Raw genomic sequence first — 19,056 nt, 5'->3', positions numbered from 1 at the left:
GATTCAGGAACCTTTACCTTTTGAATCTCCATCGATGGTTGAAGGTAAGAAAATGATGGTTTTTCAGAAGAAGAGATTGAGAAGGATATTCGTAGTTGTGAAGATATGGTTGTTGGGTGTTTTGTTGGTCGACGATTGTCTTATCAGGTAGTGAGAAATTCAGTTAGGAGAGCATAGAAATTGAAGGATGACTTCAGAATGACTCTACATAGAGATTCTATTTTTGTTTTTGAATTTCAGTCGGAGGAGGATAAAATTTCTGTGTTGGAACATGGACGCTTTTTCATTGGAGGTCCATTGTTTGTGGTTCGACCTTGGACATTGATGATTGAGCAGGAACTGAATGAACTCAAGAAAATTCCTATTTGGATGAATCTAAGGAAAGGGCCCTTGCACTTATGGAATAATAGGGGTCTTGGAAAGCTGGCTAGCTTTATAGGAGTTCCTCTAATGTTGGATAAGCAGACAGAAACATGATCAAGAATGGCTTATGCAAGAGTCTGTGTGGAAATAGCTGTGGATTCTGATTTTCCAGATCACATAGATGCAATGGTAGGTAAAGTACCAATTCAAATCCCAGTGAAGTATAGTTGGAAACCTCCAAGATGCTATCATTGTGGAGTTTTTGGACATCATCAAGAGAAATGTGGTTCAACTATAGCAGCTGCTGCTGTTTCTGCTGCACAAGTTGCAGCTACTGCTGCTGCTGCTAAGCTAGTTCAGGGGATAGCCAATCAGAAATAGAATCCTGCTAGTCAAGAGGTTTGTAAAGTTAAAACTTTAAAAATAGAGAGAGGTCCAAATGGAGGAAAGCATGATAGGCCTAACAGTGAAGGTGGCTCAGGGAGTAAAGGTGGACCTACAGCTGTTCTGCAAAACAAATTTCAACAACTCTTTGGAACTTACACGGATGAGGATATGGGAGGATCAAGGACTTATTCTAGAGAGACTGAAGGAAAAAAGGATGGGGCAGTGAACATGGAGATGATTGAATTTTCTAGTGACCTACCAGTAGGGGAGGGGAATCTTCCCTTGTCTGGTAGTGAATCAGGGGGGTATGTACTCTCACAAGTTGGAAGAATAGATGAAGGACAAATGGCAGAGGAGAGAGGAGGAGAAATATCTTATTTTATCTCAAAGCCTGGAGGATTAAGTGTAGATGGGGAAAAACAATTTGCTGGTTTTTAAGGAATTGAGGAGACGACTGTACGGAGGATACTCCTTGAACCGAGCGAAATGTTAAACCTCACACAGATGCACCGCTGCAAAGGGGGTACTTTTAGATTCGAGAGATCAATCTGTAGTACTCTGGCCTAAATCAAGACAATGATCGTTCCAGAGTAAATTCGGTCACAAGAAAGGAAGGGTTGATCTGTAGGAGGGAAGCTGATAAATGTGTGGAATCAATGGTAATCAAATATTGTGGGTGTGTGAATTCCGAATACGATAAGCTCTGAGTGATTGAAATTGCTCAATTGAGAGTAGTTTCTCAATTGATGAATTGATGATCTCGTGTTGTCGATGAGACGTGATATTGATGATATTGTTGATGCTTCAATCATGATTTAGAGACTTATTTATATTGTTGGAATTGTAGATACCATGATTCCATGAAGTGTGACAGTTGATGGAATCAAGGAGTGGGGAAGTGGAGATCGTGTTTGAAACTAGTTGCTCTACGTGTGGAGACTTGGTCGATTTTCCACCCACTACCTCGTGAATTCCTTCAACTGATTGCACGACTTGCTCACATTCCATCGTGTGTTTGAACACACGTGACGTAGACCACCAGACCAAAACCCTAAGTGATATCCCCCAAGTGACACGATTGACGTCTCGTGGTTTGTTAGTCAATTGATGACTTCGTGGTTTGATGGGACGATGATTCCATGTAGTTGTTGAGTGTAGAACATGATGTTCTGAAACTCATGAATTGAACATGTCATAAGACAGAGGTATAGTTCTTACGATGAAGTGAGCAAGCATTGCTCATTCGATGGACCGTTGAATATTGATTGTTGAACCAATATTCCTTGGTTTGAGCAAATATTCATCATCTGAGAAAGTGTTGCTCATGTGATGAATTGTTGAATATTTGATCGTCTGAGCATATGTTGCTCATCTGATGGATTATTGGCAGCGTACCAAAAATATTAATTAGAATACTGGTCGTTGAACCGAGCATAATTAATAAAATTAATGACCATGAGGTCTTCGTAAAATTATTAAGGTTGGAATCTGGAATGATGATCCTTGGATTCAGAAAACCTAATTTGATCAATTGATGATCAATTCATGGTTCGTCAGAATTTCAACCATGGGACGAAGGAGGGAGCGACTACATGGGACCATGGATCAACCATGTAGTGTCCATATGCTCACGTGAGAAAATACGAAGAACTCATGAAGAGTTGACGAGTTGTTGGTGAAAGAATGATCAAATTCTGATTTAATCATTTATTCGAAAATGCTCGTCTGAGCCTTAGGTGAGAAAACCTAATTAATTATGACGAGGCGAGGGACCGACCATGAAGTCATGAAACCGGCTCTGGGTTGTCACGTGACCACCTGACGATCACTTCATGAAAATCCAAAGTGTTTGGAAGAGTTTTGGACCTAATACGAGCAATTGTGCAAATTAGGTCAAAACTGTGAAAATTGATGGGACCGGCTTCCGTGAGCCAAAGAGCCAATCTTGGTCGGTCAAGATAGCGTTCTCGTGTCCCTAAGGCATCCGCGTCTCAGTCCTGAGAATTTTGATATTTTCTGGCGCGCAATTGAGCATCTATTCGAGAAAATATGTCAAAATTAGGGTTTCGACGAAACTGAGGAAAACACCATGAGATGATGAAAAATAATTATAAAATAAAGGGTGAGGAGGCGTGGGACCGCCGTGGTCAAGGCATGGTCGACCGATCGTGACCACGGTCCCGTGGTGCCTTTTCCTTAATTTTATAATATTTTGATGATTTTATGAAAAATTCATGAATTTTGAGAAATTTGATGAATTTAGAGAGTTTCCATGAATTGAAGGAGTTTTCATGAGTTCAGGGAAGCAAAAAATATTAAAATAATAAAAACAAGGGCGTGTGGGACCGTGGGAGGCATGGTCGGCCGGCTTGGGCCCGATCCCACGAGTTTCCCTAATTTTTGTGTATTTTTTATGTATTTTTGATGATTTGAGGGAATTTTTCCTAATTTGAGAGAAATACCATGAAATCAAGGAATTTGATGAATTCAAGGAAAACTAATAATAAAATAATAAAACAAAGGGGCGTGTGGGACCGGCTAGGGCATGGCAGGCTGGCCAAGGCCCGGTGCCACAAGTTTTCATAATTTATTTTATTTTATTATTATTTGATGATTTGTGCAAAAAATACCATGAAATCAAGGAGTTTTTTCATGAAATTAGAGAAATTATAATAATAATAATAATAATAATAAAATAATAAGGAACCGTGGGGTGTGGGGTCGGTTGGGACCAAGGCATGGCCGGTTGGCCAATGGTCACACCCCACACTCCTTTCCTTAATTTTATATTATTTTTTATGGATTTATGGAAGTACCATGAAACCGAGGAGTTTCTTCGAGACGAAGGAAATTTGATAAAATGAGAGAATTTTCATCAAATCATGAAAAATAATAAAAATGCATTAAACATATAAAACTGGCGTGGGATTGGCCATGACACGGTCGGTTGGTCGTGTGTCCGTGCTCCAGCACCCTGGTCAATATTTTTAATTATTTATTATTTTCTTCTCTATTTTGCATAGGTTCATCGTTTCGTTGTATTTTTGAAATACTCGTTCATGCGGCGACTGTTAGTGTATCGTCGTTGGATACACCTTCACCATTTGAATCGGGGCTTACTTAGAGGTAGCTCAGACACCCGGATGTTGATTATTTATTACTAATTGTGGAATTCAGTGGAGAATAATTCACAAAATTGAGTAATAATATGTTTATTATTAATTCATAGGATCAGCTAAGGATTCGACTACGAATTCATAATAATAAAATGAGCATTACCATTCCATGGAATCGTAGATTCGACCATAGAATCGGAGTAATTAAGGTTTATCTATTACCGTTTATGAGACTAGTTGTAGATTCGATCATGAAATCGGAGTAATGGGATAATATAGTTATTGTTATTCTATGAGATCAAATCGTGGATTCAATCATAGAATCAGAACAATCGTTATTGCCATTCCACGGGACCAGTCGTGGATTCGACCATGGAATAGGAGCAATTGTAATTAGGAATAATTAACTTTGTGGCTCTATACTAGCAGAGCAAGCTGTCTAGGAGCATTAATTATCCCGATATGAGCTTTCCGGTAAGTCATATCCTTTATATAGTCAGGGTAAACTTGTTGTTTGTTCCTGAAGATGTTATCGCTCTATACTAGCAGAGCAAGCTGTCTAGGAGTTGTCCATCTCGTGATGCTATATAGAAATAATCACTTAAAGTATTCAGTATTCATGAGATATGCCGTTGTCTAGTCGTGAGACTACATATCTACATGTACTCTGAGAGAAAGTACTCCCCGTTGAGAATCCGATGAGAGACTCGTGTCTCGATACTCACGTCTGATTGCTGAATCAGAGTTTCGTATAATTATGAGTTTATGAATTTAGTCTTTGTCGAAAATCCACCATCTACATTAAGTCCCCTGCTTACTGAGGAAAGCTGTGTTCCTCAGTCAGCATTAAATGGTGATTTTCCGGCCATAAATAATAATACCAGTAATTGAACTTAGTCGTAAGTTGAGATGTTACCGGATTTAGAGAGCATGATCAAACCACGACTTGATGAAGGCTTCAATGTCATGATTGGAGCATCGTTTGATGAGCATAAATTGGTGTTGAACCGCTAGTTTGGACGACGAGTCCGTGGTCGGTTAGGATTCGCGGGGCGGGCTCAATAAGGAAATCCTTAGAAAATTAGGTTTTGGAAATAAAATTGATATAAAAGGGATTAATCCTTTTTTTTTATTTCACGCCCAGAGCTCCATCACGCCTTCATCTTCATCACGTCCGAGCATCAGGAGTTTTTTCCAGAGCTCCGATCGCCGCCGACCGTCGCCGCCAGTTTCCGACCGGCGCCGACCAGGTGAGCGAAATTTTTTTTTTATGTCATGAATTTCATGAAGTGATCATGTTTAGATCATATACATGTGTATACAATTGGTGTGAGTTTTATGAAAAACCCTAGTTTTTTGTAAACGTATGTTCGTTCGATCGTCAGTTTTGTAAACTAACTATAATCCCTGATTTAGGAGAGATTTTTTTTTAGTATATGAACCTAGGTTCAGTGATAAAACTTAGTTTATGAGCTTTCATGTGTACCAAGGTTTTATCATAAAAGAAGTGAATTTTCATGAAATCGGAATAATCCTTCGTTTTAAAGACAAATAACGATGACACGAAGGAAAATATGTATGATGAACTTGTGTCCAGTGATAAAATTTTGCTTATGAGATTTCATGTAAATACAAAACTTTATCATATGTATGAGATGTGAGCTTTCACAATATTGTTTTGAAATAAACCTTCGTTTTAAAGACAAATAACGACGATACGAAGGAAAATAAAGTTTTATTTATATATATATATATGCAGCCGTGACATATATTGTGTAAAATATGATGGTATATTTTATTTTCATGAATTTGTTTTCATTAGATAAAATTCTTGAGAATTTATGTATACAAGTTGTATTAATTGCTGATTTTTTTTTCGAAAAATCAAAGCGTGGGTTTTGAGGATTCTTCAAAGATAGACAATATATTTATGATAGAATATTGTATGGTTATGAACTTCATAGGTCGGTTGTGTGAATGTTCGCATTATGAAAATTGTGTCCGTGATTCCATGAAAAATCATTTTCGAAATTAAATAAAGTTTCGTTCGTTTTTGCAGTTTTCGAAGAGACGAACGATTTTGAGGTGTTAACTCTAGCATTACTATCACTATTGTTAGTGTAAGTATAAAAGGTAAGAGTTAAGAGTTACCATTTTTGCTTGTATTTCCTTGATTTATATCTTGACGGCATACTGAAGTAGAATGTAGTGTGAACCTTTTCAGCTACTCCGCAAAGATGACCAATTCCCAAGCTGACGACGCCTCGAGGGAAGAGATGTGCGTTGATGATGGTATCTCCAGAGATGAGACATGCATGGATGAAACTTCTTTTGGGGGAGACGAAGACGAAATCCCTGGGATTAAGAATGTCAAGAACATAGATGATGCATTCTTTGAAAAAGATATTCCAGGAGCTGAGCAACATTTGAAATCCCCAGTGTATCGTCTTTTGATAAATCCCAGAACTGTTACTCAGAAGAAATTGGTGACTCCTAAGACAGTGATTCGATTTTGTCTTGAACGAGGGGTCTTCACCTCATCAATCATAGAGTTTAAGCTTTCTCGACGACCTTTGGATAAATTTGCCGACTGGGCGAGGCATATGTTGGGTTTTCCTCATGTGAGGACTATGCTCGACCAGGCGCAGGTGACGAGAGCTATTCAAGCTTCTGGAGAGTTGTTCATTTATCATGACGCAAGTGGTATTGTGGCTCTGTTTGCTCGCTGGTGCATTCCCACTCACACTTTCATATGTAGATGGGGAGAGTTTACCATTACCTTGGAAGACGTGGCAGCTCTGATGCATCTCCCGATCACGGGAAATCTTCCTGGGGATCTTTCAGATGAGGAGACCGCCGTTTCTCATGTCTTGACAGCTGCAATGGAGAAAGCTAATAAGGCTGGTAGTAAAGGATGTTATGCTTCCTGGTTGACACACTGGTGGCCCAAAGACGAGGTTTCTGATAAACCCATCGGCGGTATGTTACCCATTGCTGCTTTCTTATGTTTATGGTTGTCCAGAGACCTTTTTGAAGACAGTGGAAACTTGTTGAATCCTTTTGTGATTCCCTTTGCTATTAAGATGGCTCAAGGTGAGCAACTTCCGATAGGTAGTTTATTCTTAGGCTCCTTGTATTATAACCTGAACTCCTTGATTATAGACTCCAGTGTGTCGAACGGCTCTATGAAGATTGAGTGTTATGCCAACACGATGTTTCTTCAAGCTTTTATGTGGGAGCATTTTAAGAATTATGCACCTACTCCACGTAATATTCTGCAAGGACCGAATACTGATGCGCGCCATACTTTCCCTGAGAAAGATAACGCTAGGATCATGCGTTGGTCCACAAAGCAGACTCGTTCTAAAATACGCTTTATTGATGTGTTAGATGAAGAATCTGAGTTCAATTTTCGCCCGTGGGTGTCAGTCCCTGATTATGTTTCTCAACCGATGACTTTCAATACTGGAGAAAGCACGAGTTTGACGTCTGGTGTGCATCTGAGTGATGGCGAAAGATCTTTCATGTTGAGTTGCACCCCTGGACATTTGCTATCAGCCACGTTTGGAGAGCTTTCAGTGGAGGAGTATAACATTGATAGAGCAGCTCGACAAATGGGTATGGATCAGTGTGTTCCAACCATACGGAGAAGGAAGCCATCAGTTGAGAAACTCAGGACTCATTTGGATCATACTCACGTGGATGGGAGTAGCTACTAGTTTCCTGGTTCTGATAGATTCGCCTATGTAACCCCAGGTTATGTAGAATTATGGGATCAGCAACTTGGGCGTTTGCGTGGCTTTGTAAGATTTCCCAGACCTCCATTCAAGGATCTTCCTTCGGTTGAGATGATTTCCAGTCGACCAAGATTGAAGTATCTTTCTGGTGATAAACGAAAGTCGTCTCCAGGATGCTCCCAGGTATGTTTTTTTTTATATAATCTTCCCAAAATTATAAGAAATGTATTCTGATTATATTGCTGGATTTCACTACAGGACGGTCGTAATATACGACCTCGAATCGGTGTTGATTTCTCAGAGACTGAGGCGGTTATTCATGGCGGAGAAGGCAGGCATAAAGGTTATAATTTGTTACCCAATACCGTAAAGTCCCCAGTTGGTGCTTTGGTGAGTTCCCAATATTTCTTACCATGAATTTCATTGCTATTAACATTAGAATCATGAAGCCCATGTTGTTAATTTTGTTGCAGAATTTTACTCCATCGAGTCTTGAAGGTCTTAAATTTTCTGCTACTGAACAAGCAATTGCTGATTTGAGTGACGAGGAAACTGTAAGTATTTTTTCACATGTTCAAATGTGGTACTTCATGGATGAAAATATTGATTGTAAAGGACGTGTACAGGAGGATGTCGTTATGGAGATGGAGAATTCTGGAACTCAATCATCCTCTGGGAAGGGGAATGGAGGTAATTCCCAAGATTCGGAACCGGATGGAAGTGATGTTCCTCTTTTCGTTGATGTGGACAATTCCAACCCCTTGGACACTTCGGTGACTCCTCAAGTAAGTATATATCCTGTATATTCTTCATAGTAGTATAAAAGTGTTGACTTGTGAATGAGAACCCATGTGAATATATGAAAACTTAGTCGAATTTCGTCGTCAGAAAATTCAGAACTCAGCTTTTTAGTAAAAACGCTGTAGAATCCTCGTCCGGAGTTGGATTATGATGATCTGCATGTGAAAATTCAAGCCCGGAAAATTTCCAAGCTTTAGTTAAGAAGCTTTTTAAGTTTTGAGTACGTTAAGAGCCTGAAAAAGGCGAAATAGTAAACTTCCAGGAGACTTCCAGGAGACTTCCAGAACTTTTCCAGATTGCGCGTCACTTGATATTTTGGCCACATCTACTCGCTCGTTCATCGGATTGTCATGAAATTTTGACATGTAATAGAGGACATCCATACAAAGAGAATGGAATATGACTCATACTCAGATTTCTTGTAGATTGCTCCTAGTTTGTCTCTTAGTACAGGGCAGAGTTCAGTTTCTTCAGACGGACTCGTCGTAAAATGTGTTTTCATGACTTTCATGTTATTTGCTCGTGCCTTGAATGTAGTGTGATGAACCTTGATGATGTTTCCTTGCTGGTATATTGTGTTTCATAGTCTCCTTTGGATTCGTGATTCTAACCTTATGTAATCTTCGTATTAGGTGCTAAATACCGAAGTTGAGGATACTGGAGCCCATGATGACCACTCTAACCCTTCCGAAGTTATTGATGAAGAGACAACCATCCCTGAACTTCGAGGCCATGAGATGGTCGTTGCTGATGTTATGGAAGACCAGATGGTTGTTGCCTCAGTGATAGAAGAAATCGAGATAGCAGCGGAGAATATCGAAGGAAATGTTGCTTTGGTCGTGGAAGCCGCTCCAGTGACTGAGAACCGTATAATAGTGTATGAATATCCAACTTCAGGGGTTTCTTTCGATCCTCCCTTTAACACTTCACTCCCGTATCATGAAATGGTCGGTAGATTCAGTGTTCCCATTGGATATGCACGCTTGTATGAGACGATATGGAAGAAGTTCGGCCACATGATTGGTTACAGGAACCCTGTGTGTGCTTATGCTTTAACCATGCAAGTAGGCATTATCTTGCGTGTCGTGAGTGATATACATACGAGACCCAGGAATACCGTGACTCCATATATACTCTTTGATTGGGAGTTTAACTTGGAGAATTCAGAAAGACTTGGCCTCAAGTGAAATGGCTCGTAAGCAAATAAACGTTATCAAGGATTCATGTAGAAGAACATACCCTTTCCAACGATGCTGTGAAGGAGAAGGAGGACAAGATTGCCAAGCTGACCGAGGAGTTGAACAAGGAGAGGGCGGCTTTGCAAATCTTGAAGGATGCTGATGAGCGAAAGCCTTTTCTTGCTGATCTCTTGAACTTCTGAACTTCTGAGAGATGTGAGGTTTATACTTGGGTTTTGATATTTAGATGGTTTTGGATTGACTGATGGTTAGGATTTTCTTGTAGATTTGATAGAGATTTTCTTTTACGAAATATGAACTGAATTTTGATAAATTGCTGAATTCAAATACTGATTGCAAGTATTGCAAATGTTTTGGAGGAATTGAAATACAAATGAAAGAAAATCCTAAATGTTAAATCCCAACACCATGAGTGCTTCAAACGCCCAATACCTTAAATGTCCAATAATTTCAGATAAACGCCTTGAGCCAATTTTCGTGAATTACTGGTAGGGTTCTGCCATCTTGTTGGTCAATTTGTAGTATCCTCCGGCCACGGACTCAGCGACCATGAATGGTCCTTCCCAATTGGAGTTCCTTGTAGAATGAAGACCGCGAACTGCTTTGAGAACCAGGTCCCCTTCATGAAACTTGTTAGGCTTGGTCGATCGTGCCTTGAATATCTTCCGCTGATTCGGAATTCCTGTTTGATGGAATTCCTCAATTGTGACCGTATGGACACTCGCGCGGAAGAGAGTATCCAGCATAGTGTTGATCATGCTTAGCCAAGTCTTCAGCAATAAACCTCTCGATGGAGTGACCGATTTGAAGAAGTTCTGAACCCAACCATTGAGTGTAATATTGCTGAGGTGAAGTTACCCACTCGTAGCTTTTGATGACTGCTAAATTATTCATGGGGAGAAGTCCCTGGACCATAGTAGCGTATTTGAACATTGGTAATATTGGAGCAAGAGGAGGAATAAGACTTGCCTGAGCTCGAAACCTTCTGACAAAGGTGTGCGGATTATCTCCAAGTTCCTGCGTAAGTCCCATCAGAGTTTTTACTTCTTCCAGATGCTCAAACGGTGGTGCGTCCTCTGCTTCGTCTTCCGACTCGGAATCCTTGTCGATGACAGGATGTGTTGAAGGCATCGTTGTCCTTTCAGCATGAATCCAAGTTCTCCCAAGGACCATGTCGTATCCAGGGTCTTCCCGGATTATGAAAAACTTGGCCTCAGTGCAGATCATCTTTCCGTAACTTTGAGAGTGATGAAGCCGTATGCGTTTTGGAGATTCCTTCGTGGTCCCTGATTGCTATGGGAGCGTGGGTGGCTTCCCGTCGAGTAATACCAGCAGCTCTGAGAGTTTTCAAAGGGATGATGTTGACGGCGGTACCAACATCGATGAACGCCCTCTTGAACTCATTTCCTTTAATGTGCACTGTGGTGAGCAGTCCCCAGTCATACATTTCTGTGTCGGTGGTGAAGGTCCGGTGGTAGTCTCTTGGATCAGCGGACGTCTTCCGGACACGATGTGGTTCAGTGCAGCAAACATGTCTTTCCTTTGAGCTTTCGAAAGATACAACAGCTCGCAGACATGTTCGATCAGAGATTGGACCGTTTCCTTGACAGGAGGTTCGAGATGGTAAAAGTTCTGACTGGGAGGGGTTTTTGTGCACCCCCTCAGTCCCCAGGTTGAGCTCTCCTGATTCGACCTTTTCTTTGAATATGCGCTTCAAAATTTTGCAATCACTCGTGGGATGGCTGACGTATCTATGGAAGCGACAATACCGAGGATTTTCCATGGCCTCTTCAGTTGGTTCCTTCTTGACATAAGGCAATTTGATTGCGCCGTCTTGAATCCAGGCATCGAGTAGTTCATTAACTTCTTCCATTGAACAGGGAAAATCAGGTGCTTCTGGATCTTCCGTATGCTGAGGAGGGATTTTCGAATTCTCCTTCTTGTGTGTCTTTGAAGGGGTGGAGGAAGTCTGCTTGTGTTGTGGTTCTGCTTTTCGCTTACTCCCTTCCGCGACAGCATTTGTTGAAGGTTGCAGGTTATACTGCTTGTTGATCAGACGCCTGCTTCCTCGAGTGTCTTTTGAATCTTCAGTCTTTGTAGACTTTGCTCTTTCCAAAAGAGCGGGTGCAGTGGTTGCCGACCTCTTCGCAGCTTCGTGAAGCTCTGAGAAAGTCTGGAATCGAAGGTTTTCTAGCAAGGCCCTGTAGACCGGGAGCATGCCATTGATGCACAAGTCCACCAGTTGTTGCTCCGTGACGTTTGGGTCATGACAATCCAGGGCTTGGACTCTGAATCTTTTCACATAATCATTGGGATTTTCACTGACCCTCTGAAACATCTTCCAAGGTCGGAGAGGGTGACTTGTTCTGACACGAAGAAGTATTTCCTGTAGAATGCGTTAACCATTTCTCCCCAATTGTTGATAGTCCCTGGTGCGATGTTGTTATACCAGGTGTATGCTTGCCTTTCAGAGATTTTGAGAATTCCTTGAGACGGACGAAATGATTGTGTTCATGTTCTCCCAGGGATTCGAGAAAACGAGAGACATGTTCCCTAGCATTGCCAGTTCCATCATATAAGGTGAAGGTTGGAGAAACGTAACCTTTGGGGAGTGGAGTCCTCTGCGTAGCGGCAGGATAAGGAGGTTGATGACGATGGACATGCGATGTTTTGTCTTTTCCACGGTTCTCCAAAAGGTGCTCCAGATCCTCGTGAGTGATGAAATTCGATGATCCCTTCGCTGATGAGTTGTCTGCAGCAGTTTTGTGGACTTCGTCATCTTCTACTGTATGGGTTGGAATTTCTCCAGAACCATCGTCTGAGGATTTCTCCTTCTCCTCTCCCTTCTATTGAGTCTTCTTCGACATCTTGTCAGTAAGAGTTTTGAGATAATTACACAGCTCCTTCTGTGTAGCAGCCATGTTAGTCTGGTTCTTTGCAAGAGTCTCCTGTGCTTTTATAAGATCAGCAATGGTAGGAGGTGGATCTCCTCTGACTTCTTCAGGGTGTCGTCCGGACAGTGGATGACCTTCGGCGTGAGGAGGAGTAGTGTCACCACCATCAGTATTGGAGGTCGGAATTGACTCAGGGATATTCTGATTGTTGTTGTTGCTAGTGCTAGCACGGTTTGTGTTAGGATTCGTAACTGAACCTGACCTGAGAGATTAATCTCCCACTGTGGTCGCCAATCTGTAGATGGGGAAAAACGATTTGCTGGTTTTTAAGGAATTGAGGAGACGACCGTACGGAGGAGACTCCTCGAACCGAGCGAATGTTAAACCTCACACAGATGCACCACTGCAAAGGGGGTGATTTTAGATTCGAGAGATCAATTTATAGTACTCTGGCCTAAATCAAGACAATGACCGTTCTAGAGTAAATTCGGTCACAAGAAAGGATGGGTTTATATGTAGGAGGGAAGCTGAGAAATGTGTGGAATCAATGGTAATCAAAGATTGTGGGTGTGTGAATTCCGAATACAATAAGCTCTGAGTGATTGAAATTGCTCAATTGAGAGTAGTTGCTCAATTGATGAGTTGATGATCTCGTGTTGTCGATGAGACGTGATATTGATGATACTATTGATGCTTCAATCATGATTTAGAGACTTATTTATATTGCTGGAATTGTAGACACCATGATTCCATGAAGTGTGACAGTGGATGGAATCAAGGAGTGGGGAAGTGGAGATCGTGTTTGAAACCAGTTGCTCAACGTGTGGAGACTTGGTCGATTTTCCACCCACTACCTCGCGAATTCCTTCAACTGATTGCACGACTTGTTCACATTCCATCGTGTGTTTGAACACACGTGTCGTAGACCGCCATACCAAAACCCTAAGTGATATCCCCCAAGTGATACGATTGACGTCTCGTGGTTTGTTAGTCAATTGATGACTTCGTGGTTTGATGGGACGATGAGTCCATGTAGTTGTTGAGTGTAGAACATGATGTTCTGAAAATCATGAATTGAACATCTCATGAGACAGAGGTATAGTTCTTACGATGAAGTGAGCAAGCATTGCTCATTCGATGGACCGTTGAATATTGATTGTTAAACCAATATTCCTTGGTTTGAGAAAATATTCATCATCTGAGCAAGTGTTGCTCATGTGATGAATTGTTGAATATTTGATCGTCTGAGAATGTGTTGCTCATCTGATGGATTATTAGCAGCATACCAAAAATATTAATTAGAATACTGGTCGTTCAACCGAGCATAATTAATAAAATTAATGACCATGAGGTCGTCGTAAAATTATTAAGGTTGGAATCTGGAATGATGATCCTTGGATTCAGAAACCCTAATTTGATCAATTGATGATCAATTCATGGTTCGTCAGAATTTCAACCATGGGACGAAGGAGGGAGCGACTACATGGGACCGTGGATCAACCATGTAGTTTCCATATGCTCACGTGAGAAAATACGAAGAACTCATGAAGAGTTGACGAGTTGTTGGTGAAAGAATGATCAAATGTTGATTTAATCATTTATTCGAAAATGCTCGTCTGAGCCTTAGGTGAGAAAACCTAGTTAATTATGACGAGGCGAGGGACCGAACATGAAGTCATGAAACCGGCCCTGGGTTGTCACGTGACCACCTGACGATCACTTCATGAAAATCCAAAGTGTTTGGAAGAGTTTTGGACCTAATACGAGAAATTGTGCAAATTAGGTCAAAACTGTGAAAATTGATGGGACTGGCTTCCGTGAGCCAAAGAGCCAATCTTGGTCGGTCAAGATAGCGTGCTCGTGTCCCCAAGGCGTCCACATCTCAGTCCTGAGAATTTTGATATTTTCTGGCGCGCAATTGAGCATCCATTCGAGAAAATATGTCAAAATTAGGGTTTCGACGAAACTGAGGAAAACACCATGAGATGATGAAAAATAATTATAAAATAAGGGATGAGGAGGCGTGGGACCACCGTGGTCAAGGCATGGTCGGCGGGTCGTGACAACGGTCCTGTGGTGCCTTTTCCTTAATTTTATAATATTTTGATGATTTTATGAAAAATTCATGAATTTTGAGAAATTTGATGAATTTAGGGAGTTTCCATGAATTGAAGGAGTTTTCATGAGTTCAGGGAAGCAAAAAATATTAAAATAATAAAAACAAGGGCGTGTGGGACCATGGGAGGCATGGTCGGCCGGCTTGGGCCCGGTCCCACGAGTTTCCCTAATTTTTGTGTATTTTTTATGTATTTTTGATGATTTGAGGGAATTTTTCCTAATTTGAGAGAAATACCATGAAATCAAGGAATTTGATGAATTCAAGGAAAACTAATAATAAAATAATAAAACGTGGGACCGGCTAAGGCCCGGTCCCACAAGTTTTCAAAATTTATTTTATTTTATTATTATTTGATGACTCAAGGAGTTTTTTCATGAAATTAGAGAAATTATAATAATAATAATAATAAAATAATAAGGAACCGTGGGGTGTGGGGCCGGTCGGGACCAAGGCATGGCCGGTTGGCCAATGGTCACGCCCCACACTCCTTTCCTTAATTTTATATTATTTTTTATGGATTTATGGACGTACCATGAAACCGAGGAGTTTCTTCGAGACGAAGGAAATTTCATAAAAGGAGAGAATTTTCATCAAATCATGAAAAATAATAAAAATGCATTAAAAATATAAAACTGGCGTGGGATTGACCACGACACGGTCGGTCGGTCGTGTGTCCGTGCTCCAGCACCCTGGTCAACATTTTTAATTATTTATTATTTTCTTCTCTATTTTGCATAGGTTCATCGTTTCGTTGTATTTTTGAAATACTCATTCATGCGGTGACTGTTAGTGTATCGTCGTTGGATACACCTTCACCATTTGAATCGGGGCTTACTTAGAGGTAGCTCAGACGCCCGGTTGTTGATTATTTATTACTAATTGTGGAATTCAGTGGAGAATAATTCACAAAACTGTGTAATAAGATGTTTATTATTAATTCATAGGATCAGCTGAGGATTCGGCTACGATTCATAATAATAAAATGAGCATTACCATTCCATGGGATCGTAGATTCGACCATAGAATCGGAGTAATTAAGGTTTATCTATTACCATTTATGAGACCAGTTGTGGATTCGATCATGAAATCGGAGTAATGGGATAATATAGTTATTTTTATTCTATGAGATCAAATCGTGGATTCAATCATAGAATCAGAACAATCGTTATTGCCATTCCATGGGACCAGTCGTGGATTCGACTATGGAATAGGAGCAATTGTAATTAGGAATAATTAACTTTGTGGCTCTATACTAGCAGAGCAAGCTGTCTAGGATCATTATTTATCCCGATATGAGCTTGCCGGTAAGTCATATCCTTTATATAGTCAGGGTAAACTTGTTGTTTGTTCCTGAAGATGTTATCGCTCTATACTAGCAGAGAAAGATGTCTAGGAGTTTTCCATCTCCTGATGCTATATAGAAATAATCACTGAAAGTATTCAGTATTCATGAGATATACCGTTGTCCAGTCGTGAGACTACATATCTACATGTACTCTGAGAGAAAGTACTCTCCGTTGAGAATCCGATGAGAGACTCGTGTATCGATACTCACGTCTGATTGTTGAATCAGAGTTTCGTATAACTATGAGTTTACGAATTTATCCTTTGTCGAAAATCCACCATCTATAGTAAGTAAACCTAATTTGGGGGTAAAGGGAGTAGTGAAACCTGTCAAGGGGAAGAAAGCCATTCCCCCTAACCTTATAAATGTTTAGAGTGGGATATTGGAACACAAGGGGTTTAAATGACCCCTTGAAGCAAGTAGAAGTTAGTAGATTTATTAGAAATAATAGTTTGAGCATTGTACGGGTTATTGAAACTCATGTCCAAGAGGTTAATAAGGATAGAATTAGAAATAGAATTTGTCCACTTTGGACTTCACTGATAATTATACTTTAGATGGTGCTGGCAGAATTTGGGTAGGATGGGATCCTCAAGAAGTGAAGGTGGGAGTTATTCACAGCTCTTCTCAAGCCATTTTTTTGGATATTGTGGATTTGAAAAACAGAAATTTTGTTGTAACTTTTGTTTATGGAAGTAATGATATGATAGTAAGTGATAGACACATTTTTGTGTCCAATTTGTTCTCAATACTATATATTGTTGGCACTCGATTTTTTACTAATTTTGTTATTTTATGTATTTGTAGGTATTTTTTGGAAATAAATATTTTAAGAAAATTCGGCTCGAAAAGTTGATTTTGGCACCCGGAGGACACGTGTTATTCGGACTCCTAAGTTTGGATAAGGGGTAACCTAATTACTAAGGGGCACCCCCAGGTCACCCCCAAGGCATCTGCTATTCGCACCCCAGTCCAGGATAAGGGGCACCTTCTTCAACAATTCAAATTCTCAAAATTGGCGGGAAAAATGTTCACACACAGGAGAATTTTCGATCGAAGAAATGAAGTAGTGGTAGGTCGATTCAATGGCTGAATTTTGGTAGAAAGATGTGATTTAGCCTAAGGAAGATAGTTTGGGTGTCGAATTTGATCGTAATTGGCTGGAAATATCGATTTGATTCTCGAGCTCAAAACAGAGCTACACGGAGTGAACACGGCCTGTACACGGTGTTGTGTGTGTTTTGGTTGTGCATGGAAGTGTTTTGGAGGAGTTGGATGACTTATGAGGCATGTATAAGGCTTACTAGAGCGTGCATGATCAAAGTTTACGTGTGACAAAGTTATAATTGGAAATTATCGTTAACTAAGGGAAGCGAGCAATGACGGATTAAATGGAGAATATACGCAAGTAATGGTCGGATATTTTGGTCCTAAAACACTATAAATACAAGGGAAAAGAGTTTGGAAGGGTTAGCAAGTCATTGGGAGAGAGTTAGAGCCGAGAGAATCGAAGGAAAGGGTCGACAGCAAGAAGAGTTCTGCTGCTGCTCAGCTAAGAACACGAAGAAGCAAGACCAACCAGGAAAGTCGTAGAGGAGTGTCGCTGAACTGCGACAATTCCCTATTCCTTTCCCGTGATTTCACGACAGCGTCAACTGCACTTCTCATGTGCCGTTCTTTTCAGACGTTTCTTGTGTGTTGCAAAGGACGGTCATAAATTGATTTTCTTGTTATTTCATCATTTGTAATCAACTTGTGAGCATTAATAAAATCTTTTGAGATGTATTATACCATGATGAGCTAAACTTATTCTCTGGGGCGACGGAGGAAGCAATTCCACCAATAAAAAATTGGTAATTTCTATTTTTATTATTTATGCAATTAAATTTATTTAATTATTTTCCTTGAGTATATAGGATTTTTTCCAAAGATTTTTATTAAATAATTGTTATTTTGATTGATGGATTATGCTTGACTTAGAGTTTTTGATATTCCATGCTTTTAACTTACAGTTATTATTTTAAAAAATCAGTTTTAGCAATAATTAAAATTATTTTAAAGGAAAAATTTGCATAATAAATATTAGAAATATCAATTTAAATGGTAGAAAAGTGAAATCCTTAGCCCCAGTTTCCTCCAAAAATATTTCAATCACTTTGTTATTTTCTTTACAATTTAATTAAATCTATAAAAAAGGTTACCTTCACAAGTTCGAAAGAACCTAGTTTTTACCACTATCTACAACAACATTTGAAAATACATCAAGTTTTTGGCGCCGCTGACGCGGACCTGTGCTTAGGTAGAATTTTTTTTAGGTTTATTATTTTTTTTTTTCCTTTTTACGTTTCTTTTTGTCTTTGATTTGCAGGTTCGAAGTGGAGTACTAAGGACCTTGGAAGGAAAAGCTTAAAGCGAAAGGAGCGAAAGAGAATTTTTTTTTTTTTTTTTGTTTTATATAGAAAAGAGAGAAAAAAAAAGAGAGAGATTTTTTATATTTTTTTTTAGGTTATTTTCTTTTTTCTTTTGCACTTTACTTTATTTGGACTTTGGACTGGACTCTTGGACTTTATTATTTTTTTTTAAACCCTACGGAAGGGTAGTTAAATACACTGTGTGCAGGGAAGGACGGTGATTACAGTATCACCTCGGCCCCTCGGGTTCGCACACGGCATAGGAGTCGTGGCCCGAGTCGACGACAACGGTTCATCCCCCGTCTGGTACGGGAGGTAAGTCCAATCGAAACACTCGCGAATCTCTGCAAGCGGGTTACTGTATTCCTTAAGGTGATCATTGATTGAGGACGAATTTGGACTGTCTTTATTTTCCTAGTAAAGGGCAAGGCCTGGCCTAAACAAGATAAGGGTTCGGATTTCATCACCGCTCCCTTCTTGCCCGCTTTAGGAGAAAAAACCTAACGCGAACCCAGCTTTAAAATCTGATTAGAAAGAGACCTATAGGGTATCGAGCTTGTTAGGAAAATTTTTCGAAGGATATTGGTTATTCTTTTAGCATACTTCGAAGTTCATGACGGTTCTGTGAGTTGAATGCGTGACTGCGCCGCCTTGTACTGCGGTGAGGCCTTGGGTATCAAAGCT

The 19,056-nt window shown here is 40.2% G+C and overlaps 1 protein-coding gene across 1 annotated transcript in view; it reads left to right on the top strand.

The window, feature by feature from the left end:
* The first annotated feature begins 483 nt into the window (after positions 1 to 483).
* LOC113360153 overlaps positions 484 to 19,056 on the top strand; it is a 38,903-nt gene continuing 20,330 nt past the window's right edge. Inside the window, exons 1-2 of the mRNA XM_026603693.1 lie at positions 484 to 717; positions 793 to 1,055. Of these exons, the coding sequence (XP_026459478.1) occupies positions 484 to 717; positions 793 to 1,055 (497 nt within the window). The remainder of the gene's footprint in view (positions 718 to 792; positions 1,056 to 19,056) is intronic.

This window comes from Papaver somniferum, chromosome 3 (genome assembly GCF_003573695.1).
Source record: "Papaver somniferum cultivar HN1 chromosome 3, ASM357369v1, whole genome shotgun sequence".
NCBI classification, from domain to species: Eukaryota; Viridiplantae; Streptophyta; class Magnoliopsida; order Ranunculales; family Papaveraceae; genus Papaver; species Papaver somniferum.
This window is presented reverse-complemented; position numbering and strand designations above follow the sequence as displayed.